Consider the following 11,389-nt stretch of genomic DNA (forward strand, 5'->3'; position numbering starts at 1 on the left):
CACACGTCAAATCTAAAACATGGTTAAATGTAAAAAATGTATTCATAAATATCCTCTCAGTCCTTATTGGCCATGGTGAAGAGTAAGGGACAGAAGGGAGAGGAAAAGGATGGGAGTTTCTTCTAAGCCCTATTTGTTTGATTTGTCAGCCAGGACTAGTTTGACTACAGCAGCTCCCAAATGAAAAGCTTCACTGTAGTCAACCTGAAGCCACCCAAAAACTGCTACTTAAAACCCAACTGCAGAAACACACGGATGGATTACAATAACATACAGATAAGAACTGTTCTGTGACAGGCAAAGGAAGGGTCAACGAGCTCTTAAAATGATTTGATAGTTCATGCAAACACAAGGAGCTTGGCTGTACCTCAGCCATCTCCATGGAGCTTCCAGCCAGCTCAGCAAGGCTGGAGCTGCCTTGCCGAGGACAACGTTTCATCTAGTATTGCTTAAAGGAAGGCAGCAGCAGTGGCAAATATACTTGCTATCAGTTCATCTGGGAGCATGTAAGAATGGAAAAGAAAGGAGCATTTACCTCTTTAGTCTCAAAGCAATCCACAGTGTAGTCATTTTTGATAACGACATATCTGTCCTTCCACTTCTTCAGATCCTCAGCAAAATGCAGCAGCTCAGCTTCATATAAGACCATCTCAGCTTCCACTGGGGGCTACAAAGACAATTTCTGAGATATGAATAACTCTGGATTATGGATAATTTTGAAGCTTTTATTTCTACATTTCCATAAGGCTGCCACAAAGACTTTTGAGTCTTCAGATGCAATTTAGAGCCATAAACATCTCTCTGATTCAGGCAGATGCCACATACACCATCATGTTCTTGCAGCCTGAGGTGTAGGGTAGCAGAAGAGCTCTGCCTTCCAAAAATACTTCCAGATTTCTGAGACAGAGCCATACTTGTTTGTCTTTTGGTTGGCATGCCGAATGCAAGGTGGCCTGTAGTTCACCATCTCCCATTTTCCACTACATACTAAAAACATCTCGTTGATGCAGCAACGAGTTTTATTTGAAAAGAGTAAATTATTTCCCATTTCTCTTTAATGCTTTTGCACTGGTGCTTTTGCAATTGACAGTCAACAAATTTAGATCTGCATCTTTTTAATACTGAAGGTTGGTTCTCTGCATTTTCTTCTAATAACGGAACTGTTGTCTCTCTTTTTGTCTGTCCTCCACTAATGAAAACCAGGTCTCCACAGCTCACTTCAGAGGGAATTATTGTCATTTTCTTTATGGAACTCCATAGCCATGGCTGAAAGGGTTAATTAAGCTTCCTACATAAATTTCTACCCTGAATTTAGCTCTGTCCCAAGCAATCATCAGGAAGCAACTAGTTTTGTCCAAGCGTCCAACCTCGCCTCGATAAGATGCATGCTTTGAAGCAAAAACTTGTGTCATGATTCTTCTCGTGCTGCAATGAGGCAACGAAACGAGACCAAAACAAAGAGGAATTTTCAAAAATAAACTTTAAACCTGCACCCAAATGCAACTTTTCCACCTAAAACTAAATGAACCAAACCAAACACGTGCACTTGCAGGTAACTTACCTGGGTTATATATAAGAAAGCACACAAGTAAAATGTCCTGTATTCAAGTATCCAATATAAGAAGCTGACAGAACATTCTTGTACTGTGCTGATATATATATAGAAACATTTAAATAACTTTAAAAATACTTGGGGCTTGATTTCTAGAAGCTTTGAGTATCTGTACAGCCTATTAACTTCACCGGAGGGCATTCAACACTGGGAAAAACAGGAAAACGAAGCCCAGTCGGTGGCTGATACACTTCCAGTTCGTATTTTTCATACACTATGACTACTGAATGTGTGATTTAAATAGTTAATGTGTTAATTATTTCATGCAACAGAGCAGAGCTGTATGGCAGCTCTAGGATGGGGAAGGGCTTATGTGCCCTCCTACCTTGGTTTTCAGGAATTGGGACTGGGAATCTCGATGCTGTTCCAGCTCCTCCTGCACATGCTTGCAGAAAGCCACCGTGTACTGGCGTTTGTAGTGTGGGCTGAAGTTGTTGATGACAGCCTCTGTTTTCCCTAAAACAGAAATAAGAGATTTAATTGTATTTAGTGTATGTGAGTTCAGAAACTGCAATACAGAACCAATGCAGTTATCACCGGTGATCCAAAGTATCGCCCTAGCATGCCAACAGCCACTTGCTGCACAGCAGATGAGGAAACTCTGAGATAGATTCAGCTGTTCTGATAACCAAGTGCAGAGGGAATTTGTCCAGGAAAACATTGAGGTTTGGACGTTGTTTTTCTTTCTAAGAGCAGGCAAAACATACCCCAAATGCATTTCTCTAAGAAAAGATGCTGTCTGCCACTCCTTGGGACACAGTGCCACAGAGCCGAGGGTGTTCCAGAACTGATAAGGTTTTCAAAAAACAGAGGGACAAGTGATACTGGCCAGTGTTTAGCCATATTAGCCAATTTTATCACACAGTGAGATTTTAAAGCTGACTCAGAGCTCCTACAAAGGATGTTTTCTAGGCTCGGGCACTGCAGCCTTTTCTTTGTTTTAATGTAAACAGATACTCAGATATGCTGCAATAAACACTAATTTTGTATTGTGCTGCTATGATCAAGATCTCATCAGAAGCAGTAACAGCAATAAACAGTCTCATTTCTGAGAATCTTAAAGCAATTTATGAGCAATTAACCTATTAACCCTATTCTTCTATCAAAGAAGTAATAACACTTTACGAACAGGGAAGCGAAGCTAAGAGTTAAAGCTGTGTGCATGTACGTGACTCAAAGAGTCTGTTGCAATGCGAAAACCAAAACCTGGACTATGGTCCCGACAGCATCCCAACTGTCCTGGACGCTGGAGAGATCCCTTTCCTCCTTGTGTTAAGGAGCCCCATGAGAAGGGATTTTTCCTGAGCATACAACAGAGAAATGTAATTTCATGCCTCAAGCAATTTGATGCTTTCATAATTGTATTTTGTTCTGCTTGGGTAAAAAAAAAAAAAAAAAAAAAACAAAACCACACACCCAAAAACGCATTTGCTGTATCAGATCAAAAATGGTAGTTCCCAAACTGAGATTTCTTAAAGCCTTTACACACAGAGACTCCTAAACCAAGACTGGCATTCCGCTCTCCTGAAGGGCCCACCAGTGGAACCAGTGAGAAGCACCGTGGCCTCCAGAGTCCTGGAAAAGCTGAACCACGTGCATCCTACATCTTTGATGCTTTCATAATTGTATTTTGTTCTGCTTGGGTAAAAAAAAAAAAAAAAAAAAACAAAACCACACACCCAAAAACGCATTTGCTGTATCAGATCAAAAATGGTAGTTCCCAAACTGAGATTTCTTAAAGCCTTTACACACAGAGACTCCTAAACCAAGACTGGCATTCCGCTCTCCTGAAGGGCCCACCAGTGGAACCAGTGAGAAGCACCGTGGCCTCCAGAGTCCTGGAAAAGCTGAACCACGTGCATCCTACATCGATGTTCCTGACTGACAGACTCCTCACAGCTGCCCACCAGCACTACCACCAAAAGGTAGTGTACCACCAGCACTACCACTCGCTGGGAGATTTCATGATGTTTCTGTATTTTACACAACAGGATGTGAGTCTGCACCAGCTATGATGAAATCAGACAGAGGCCTCAACAGATTGGCTGTTTCAAGCATATAAGCATAGTTACTGTGCAACACCTCCTGGATTACTACTGATTTTACTGCTGTTTCTCAGAAAAATGGCGTTTAAATGTCAGCACAGTTCTCAGAATGTTCACGTCTTTTTTTCATCTTAAATAATTGTAAATACATTTAAAGAAAGAAAAAGCCATGGATCGTTATGAGAGTAAGCGCGCGGGGTTTTATGGGAGAAAGTGCATGGAATTGCTCTGCTGTAGAAGATGCCTTGGTCTAAGATTTACCACTTCTGGCTACCTTATTTTCATATAAAAAACCCAAAAGAGCGTGGCTGAGACTGCCACCGACAAACAGCTGGTTTGCTAAGGAGTTCACAGAGACAGGCAATCACAAAAGATACTTTAAGGTCCAGCGCTGAGTTGCCCCTAACGTGGGACAATACCAGGCTGTTACAGGCAATTTCGTCAATACAGATAGCTGCAGGATTTAATTACCTCATAACTTCCTGATAATAACATTTACATCTCTGTAGTTACATGGATGTGCAGCTCCTCTTACCTCAGCTCCTCTGCTTCTGCAATTTTTATTTTCAGTTTGATGCCCAGAATTTGATGCATTTCTCAACTTTAGGAACCATATCAACTTTTGATGAGAGCTACTCCCATGTAACCAGCTCAGAAGGTGAGCTTCTCCTCTTTATGCATTGATGGAATCGCCGCCTTCAGCTAAAGGGACAGGCCCTTCTGCCCAACTCCTGCCCCTTTCCAATAATGCAGCAGTGCCAGGTTACAAACCCTCTACCCCTCTGAGCCCTGCCCAGGCGCAGGGAGGAGACAGCTTGGCCGACTGCCGCATCTGGAGAGACATTACACAAAGCTGGAGGAATACCCGGAAGCTATCCGGGTTAAGTTTTCAGGCATGCAAGTTTTTCACAGCTGTACTTGTGGGACAGGACCAGGTGAGAACCTGGACTCCAACCCTCCAGTTTTAAGAGCCCAGATATTTTGAGACCTACCAATAATAGGATGTGCTCGTGTATAGTAGCAGAATACCAGTGCTGCTGAGGCAGAAAATCCTGGCCCATCTGACAGCCTGTTAAAAACCAGCCTGCTTTGGGCAGAGGCATAAACCTATTCTCCAAGTAAGGAAAAAGCTTCCCCAAACCTTCTTTATCGCATTTATTTTTTCTTCTGGTCCCAGCCAGCAGTAGGATGTTGCTGGCCTCAGCTCTGGGGGAGTTTCCTGCTCAGGGTTCACCCCTATTTTCCACTGCAGCTTTTTCTCTTCCATCTTGCAGTGGCCTTTTACACTGTTACAGAGGGCTCCAGGACACTGGCCCTCACTTGACTGCTGCCTGCATCCTGCAGTAAAAATCTGTAGAGGAAGTGGGACAAAGAACAGAACTCTGGTGTTGGGAAAAAAACCCCAACAATCACAGGAAATACCTGTAATTTTGGTAAAGTCTTTCAATTATAGCCAAATTGGCTCCGAATTGTGATTCTTCCCTATCAACATTTCTTAGATCAGCTTAAAGTACAAAGAGAAGGGTACTATGCAATTCATAATACATAAATTAGTGAGAAATAGGACATCTATGTCATTTTTATGTGCAGACTATGTTTATAATCAACCAAAACATGTACCAGGAGCAAATGTTTCAGGCTGCTCATCCCAGTCTTTGCACTACTTGTTGCAAAGGATCTCTGTGTTGAAAATACCACCGCCTCCTAGAATTAGGAGAGAGTTTTTTTAAGAGACTGAGTGACACCACACAAGGACCTGGCCTTGCAGCACTTGGCTCAACGGGAATCGCAACACCACCTGCGGGTAGGAAAAGAAGCGGACGGACCCTTGATCCATTGTTCGTCAATGGATCTTTAAACTCCTTTGGTTTACAGAAGATAAAAATACACTATTTGAAAATAAACATGATGGAAACAGTCATGAGAAATAAAAAGTCTTCCCATGAAATGATAACATGGGGCAACTGGAGATGAAATACTCCAGGGCAGTTGAGAAATGAGTTCCCCTAATTCTTTTCCAAATTTAGCATTGCCTGCTTAGTCAAAGCTGTTTATGTGGAGCAATGCCAACTTTCCCACTTGGCTGGTCTGGAAACAGCGCAGCTCCAACCCGTATAAATGTGATCTGAAACCCAGCAACTAGGATGTTTATCCTAGGAGAATAAGTAGTTTGATCATCTCCAGTAGAAGCCTGCATGGAATTGAAATTACCAACAGGAAAAGATGACAGTGATGGAGGTGGAAGGATTTGCGTCCAATTAACGTGGTCAGGGGCCATCCCCTCTTTGCTTAGGGTTTCAAATCTGCTCCAGAATAAATTTTCTTAATGCTTCATGATGCACCTCCTGTCCTGCAGAACCACTCTTGCACTTGACCACAGTAGTAGCACAAGTTACGATACCCCTTTTAAGACTAAAATCAAATGTCGTTGCACTGAGAAACAAACATCTGCCAGTTGCCCCATCGGAAGTCGGGAATCCTCCCCCAAATTTGTTATTGCTGCTTCTCTACTGCCTTTGATCTTCTTACCTGAGCACCACCCAAGCTGGACACTTGTACGAAACTCCAAGTCAACAGACCTGCAGCATGTCCTCAAATGCCCAACTTTTTGAGTTTCACTGCTTTCACTGAAATAAACTGACATCTGACATATGACTTTAAAACCAAGAGCACTCTTTGGCAAATTCTCCCACGAATTTCTGCTGGTCTAGCCGCTGGTGGCACAGCCACGCACAGCCTGGCTACCTCGCCCTGCCATGCTTCTCTGCTCTCATCAACAAGTTGCCAAGTGGCCAGTACAGATGCAGGTCAGGAAAATTCAGAAAAAAAGGTCAGGAAACAATAACTTCTTGGCTGGAATACAAGAGAGGGGTTGCTCACACTCACCCAACTTAAGCCAGCTGGAAGTTAGGAAGAGAAAGAGGTAAAGACTTGCCATAAAAGTTGTCGTTCCATTTAAATATAGGTGTTTGGTTTAAGATGACCCTTCCAAGGGTAGCAAGGTGACCATGACCCTTCCTCTTGCCTGCACTGGGCACCTTTTAAATGGGGTTTTCAAAAAATACCACAGTCAGTGATACAAACCACTCTGGAGGTCCGGGGAGTTTATCTTCTTAAACTATTTAAGCCTGTTGGAAAATACACTTTGCGCCCCAAGGGATATGAACTGTAAAAAAAAGTAGATGATTTCCTGTATCAAAGCAAACCCTAGACAAAATAAAACCAAAAAGAAACAATAAGCATTGTGCATGCTAAATGCCAGTACACCCAGCACTTCAAACAAGTGTGAAGTATTGAGACAGAACAGGAACAAATTACTTTGTCCTTGTATTTCTTCCACAAGACCATGAGCAAAGCTGTCAGAAGTAAATGTACCCATATCGTGCTTCACCAGCCAGGAGTGCAACCCACAACTGCTTTTAAATTATAAACTATAAACCATACCGTGTGTCTTAATATTATTCAGAAAATTTGGTACCGAGCTTTGAAATTACTACTATTCATCCATCTATCACAGAAGCACACAGACTGGTAGGGGTTGGAAGGTACCTCTGGAGATCATGGAGTCCAAACCCCCTGCTAGAGCAGGGTCACCAGAGGTGGTTGCCCAGGATGGCATCCAGGTGCATTTGGGGTCTCTCCAGAGGAGAGTCCACAACCTCTCTGGGCAGCCTGAGCCAGGGCTCCTGCACCCTCACAGTAGAGAAGTTTCCCCCATGTTTAGGTGAAACTTTCTGTGTTCCTGTTTGTGTCCTTTGCCCCTTGTCCTGTCACTGGGCACCACTGAACAGAGTTTGGCCCCATCCTCCTGACCCCACCCTTTAACTATTGATCAGCATTGATGAGATCTCCTCTCAGCCTGCTCTCCTCCAGCTGAATAGCCCCAGGGCTCTCAGCCTTTCCTCGTAAGAGAGGTGGATATCTATCTCTCCAGATATTCTCAGAGCCCACCAGGGTAGCAGCAAAATGAATTAACAAAATTATTTCAGTGTTCAGCTCGTTGGTCACCAAGATAAACAACCTTTGATGAAGATAAAGTCTGAAATTGTAGATGCTCTACTTGAGCCCTGTGATCAGCAAAGTTGGATGTCAGCTCTGAAGTGGGTTGGATGCTCTCCATTAAGAGGGAGAAGCAGCTGCTTCTGCTGCTCTTCTTGAATTCACCTGTTCACTTCAAACATCCTTATCACTTACTAAGTGCATCTGGTCACCAGACACCCTGTAAAAGCAATTCTCCTTGGCATATCCTCTTTAACAGTGCCCACCAGCTTCTGGCGCTCTGGGACACGTAATAGTGCAGTGAGAATTACCAGCAACTCCCTCTTTCCCACAGTCTTCTTTTTCGTGCGTAGAGTACCACTCAACACTTAAATCCAAGTGCTCCCAGGCTGTACCCTAGATGTACAAGGGGGCAATATAAATTATACTATTGTTGAAAGCAGATCTCAGTTTGATCTTTAAGTGTAGAAACAGTATTTTGATTATTCGTGAGTCACAATTTATTACCTCTCACAAAACAAAAGGGATGTCAGACACAAATTCCACGTTCTGATTCAGCTGAATCACCACTCCCCAGGTTTGTCTGCACTCACTCAGGCAAACCAAGGAGCTCTCCACCAGAGCTGCCCCTCTTCCCCAGGCCAGCACGCTGAAAAGAGTGGTTTGCACCTGATCAAATACTGAAACCAATTATGTACTCTCAGCCTCGGCTTGTATCAACGGAGACTACTCTCACAAAAAACTTACAATGCTGTAACTATGCTGGTGTTCACACACGCCCAAATTATCCATCCGCAATACGGACACTGAATTACACTGGTAAAATCCCAGTTAGTCACCCAAAACTCAATGTATCACAGAGAATAAGACCCATCACACCTCAGATCATCCTCCTCCTAAACGTCAGCACTCCTTGGGTGCTCATCTCATCTCCTCCATAGGACGAGTGGGAAAGTTGATGCTGTCTTGTGAAAAAATCAGATTTCTTAGCAAGTTTCCCAGCCCAGACCTGGGTGTGAAATTTGTGTGACACTTCTCTCTCAGGGCAATCTAAACAAACACATTTGTAAGTTCATGTAAACTTGATCCACAGCAAAGGAGGAGCCAAAACTAACAGGCTCCATTCCAGCCCTGCAGAACTCCCAGAAAATAAAGATTAAAAAAATCCAAATAATCATGAGTTACATAAAGGCCAAAGCTTGTGGTTAATCAAGAAGAAACAAGCCCAACCCGAGCCAAGGGTCTGATTAACACTGTGTCAGAGAAGCTTATCCTTAAGGCTGCTGAAATTTATCCTTTATTGGTAGTGGGTTAGAAGCAGCACCACTCTGTCTAGAAACAATTACTTGTGCTCAAATTCAACAAGAACAAGGTCTGACAATCCTTTATTTATAAGCTTATTTCACAGCACTAGAAGAACTAGGGATTTAGTAAAACAAATGAATCCAATCTAGTTCCCAGGAGCCACGAGAAGCTAGACTACGCTCCATACAAAGTTAACCTAGTGAAGGTCAATGGGTTTCAAGTCTGGGTTTTTTTTTCAACGCCCTGAGCTGAGCCACTGACAGGGAAACGCACACCTTGAGCATACACATCTTGAGCAGCTTTCTCTAGTCCAGATCTCAGCATCACATTACACAATAGTTCGCACAAGAATTTTTCTTAGGAAGATTTGAACAGCTTTCCAAAGCTGTAATCCAACGTCGCATCCCCCTTTAAATCAGCATGATGTCTTCCCTCCCAAACACCTGACAGGTGTTTGCATCCAGTTACTTCACTGCCAAGTCTCCTCTCGCCTTCCAAAACAGTTGCGGTCTGATTGACTACATATGGGTTTCCTACTCATGCTTTACCAGGCCTCTACCACAGTGGCTGGGACTGCCCAAAAAGTCCCAAAAGTTTGGGTCGGAACACAGCCGTTTGCTCTTTTCTGGCTGTGAAACAGGGGCCACTCCAAAAGCCACTAAATTTAGTCCAGGGACAGTCCATGGGAAGAAGCACAGAAAATTAGGTATGGAAAGAAAATAAAGGGGAACATGCAAACGGAAGACGGGAGGTGACCCTCCGTCTGCCTGGGGCTTCTCAACATGGGAGACCTGCCAGCGGCCTCCTTTTCTCTCATTTCATAGTCGAGATCCCAGTACTTCCAAAGCACTGGAGAAGAAGGAAACAAAATTATCTGAACATTTCAGGGTTTGGTTTTGGGGGTTTTTTTTGTTTGTTTGTTTTGCAAAGCTGAAAGAACCCATTAAAATTAATTAATCATTCCTTACTTGGCTGAGTTTATGCCTCTGATTCCTCTAGATTAAAATTGGGATTATAAATGGAGGATCGCGTTTGCATTCACCAGGTCTGCTCTTCCTACAACCAGCCAGTGCCAGCAATGCAGATGACCAGAGGCAGAAGAAATACTCCCAGGTCACAAGGTGATAGGTTAGGGAAATTTAAGGGAAGAAAAGAAAAAGGACTGTGTTCAGAAAGAATTTGATGTAAATAACAGAGGACACATTCAGAGCAATGGTCATCTTATGGTCACTCCTGCACAAATGCTGTGGTTTAAGGTCTAATTACTCTTTGTCCCAGCCAGCTGTTGAAAAGTATTTATTTTCTTTTTCAGACTTCTATTCTTAGCTGTAATTCAGAGAAACACCAGAGCCCCACTGAGTGTCTGACTGCGACTCCCAGACAGGTGTAGCTACAGTGTCACTTGCTGTGACAGGAAAGTGGTGGGATACACTCTGCAGGCGGAGTCTCAAAGTCACCTTGTTTCTGCCGTGAAACTGGTTTCAGTAAAACCAGCTTATATACAGTGGAAACCAGCTCGGAGGGGTTACAGTCCAGCCACTTGATGGTCTGCCAAGTGTTATGCATTATTCTTCTTCCACCTGGATAAGTTTCAGTTCCTCAAGTGCTCATGAGAGGATCACTGAGGAGACAATAGGATTAGTGCTGATGTTTGTTTTTTCCATTTTTAAGGAGACTTCCTGGGAAGAAGCACCAGTCAGCTATTGTGTCTCTCACTAAACGTGTGTTTGAGTCTCCTCAGCTGCTCAGCTCTTCCGCCTCAGTGTTTCACTGCTCTATTCTTTTTGGGGAAAAAAAAAAAAAAAAAAAAAAGACAGCTTCTGCAATTATAATCATTCTTCCTTCCTCTGGTCAGTGAGTCTGAACACTGACTTAGAATGGTTTGCACAGGTTTCCTGGGACTTTACCAAGTTGTTATGAATGTAAAAAAAAAAAAAGGTAAGTTGCCTCGTTTCCTCTAAATTTATCTTTCACATTCAGAAGGGCTTGTGACAACACGACACAACTTGAAAGGAAAAAAAACAAATCAAAACCACCTTCTTCCAGCACTGTGTTTGTACAGTAGGGCGATGTGGGCTTCTGGGCTCAGAAAAAAAGCCATGCAGGTTATTATTAAGAAGTGGAAATTTACTCCCACGACTGTGTTTGGAAATGGTTTGGTCAGAGCTCTCGTGCTGGTTCGCAGTAACCCTGCGCCCCTTGAGGTCTTTAGCAGGACCTCTATGTATAGACACGCCAAAAGTACTTGTCCATATGCCACTATTTGTGGCAACACACAACCAGAACACGTTCAAGGCCTGGTTTTATACCTATGGTGGCAATATCTCAATTAGCACATTTAACAGTTTGCTTTTGCCTTTGTACGGTCAGTCACGGAGCTCCAGTTTTGTAAGTCTCAGTTCTTCTATCACGGGTCTCCACAAAGTTC

The 11,389-nt window shown here is 43.2% G+C and overlaps 1 protein-coding gene across 1 annotated transcript in view; it reads right to left on the reverse strand.

The window, feature by feature from the left end:
- FAM129A (family with sequence similarity 129, member A) overlaps positions 1–5,494 on the reverse strand; it is a 36,891-nt gene extending 31,397 nt beyond the window's left edge. The window contains exons 1-5 of the mRNA XM_010132969.1: positions 5,414–5,494; positions 4,799–5,008; positions 4,429–4,489; positions 1,938–2,068; positions 536–667 (exon numbers count right to left, since the gene is read on the reverse strand). Of these exons, the coding sequence (XP_010131271.1) occupies positions 536–667; positions 1,938–2,068; positions 4,429–4,489; positions 4,799–5,008; positions 5,414–5,494 (615 nt within the window). The remainder of the gene's footprint in view (positions 1–535; positions 668–1,937; positions 2,069–4,428; positions 4,490–4,798; positions 5,009–5,413) is intronic.
- Between the last annotated feature and the right edge of the window lie 5,895 nt (positions 5,495–11,389).

The sequence above is a fragment of the Buceros rhinoceros genome, unplaced genomic scaffold (genome assembly GCF_000710305.1).
Source record: "Buceros rhinoceros silvestris isolate BGI_N320 unplaced genomic scaffold, ASM71030v1 scaffold19353, whole genome shotgun sequence".
Lineage (NCBI taxonomy): Eukaryota > Metazoa > Chordata > Aves > Bucerotiformes > Bucerotidae > Buceros > Buceros rhinoceros.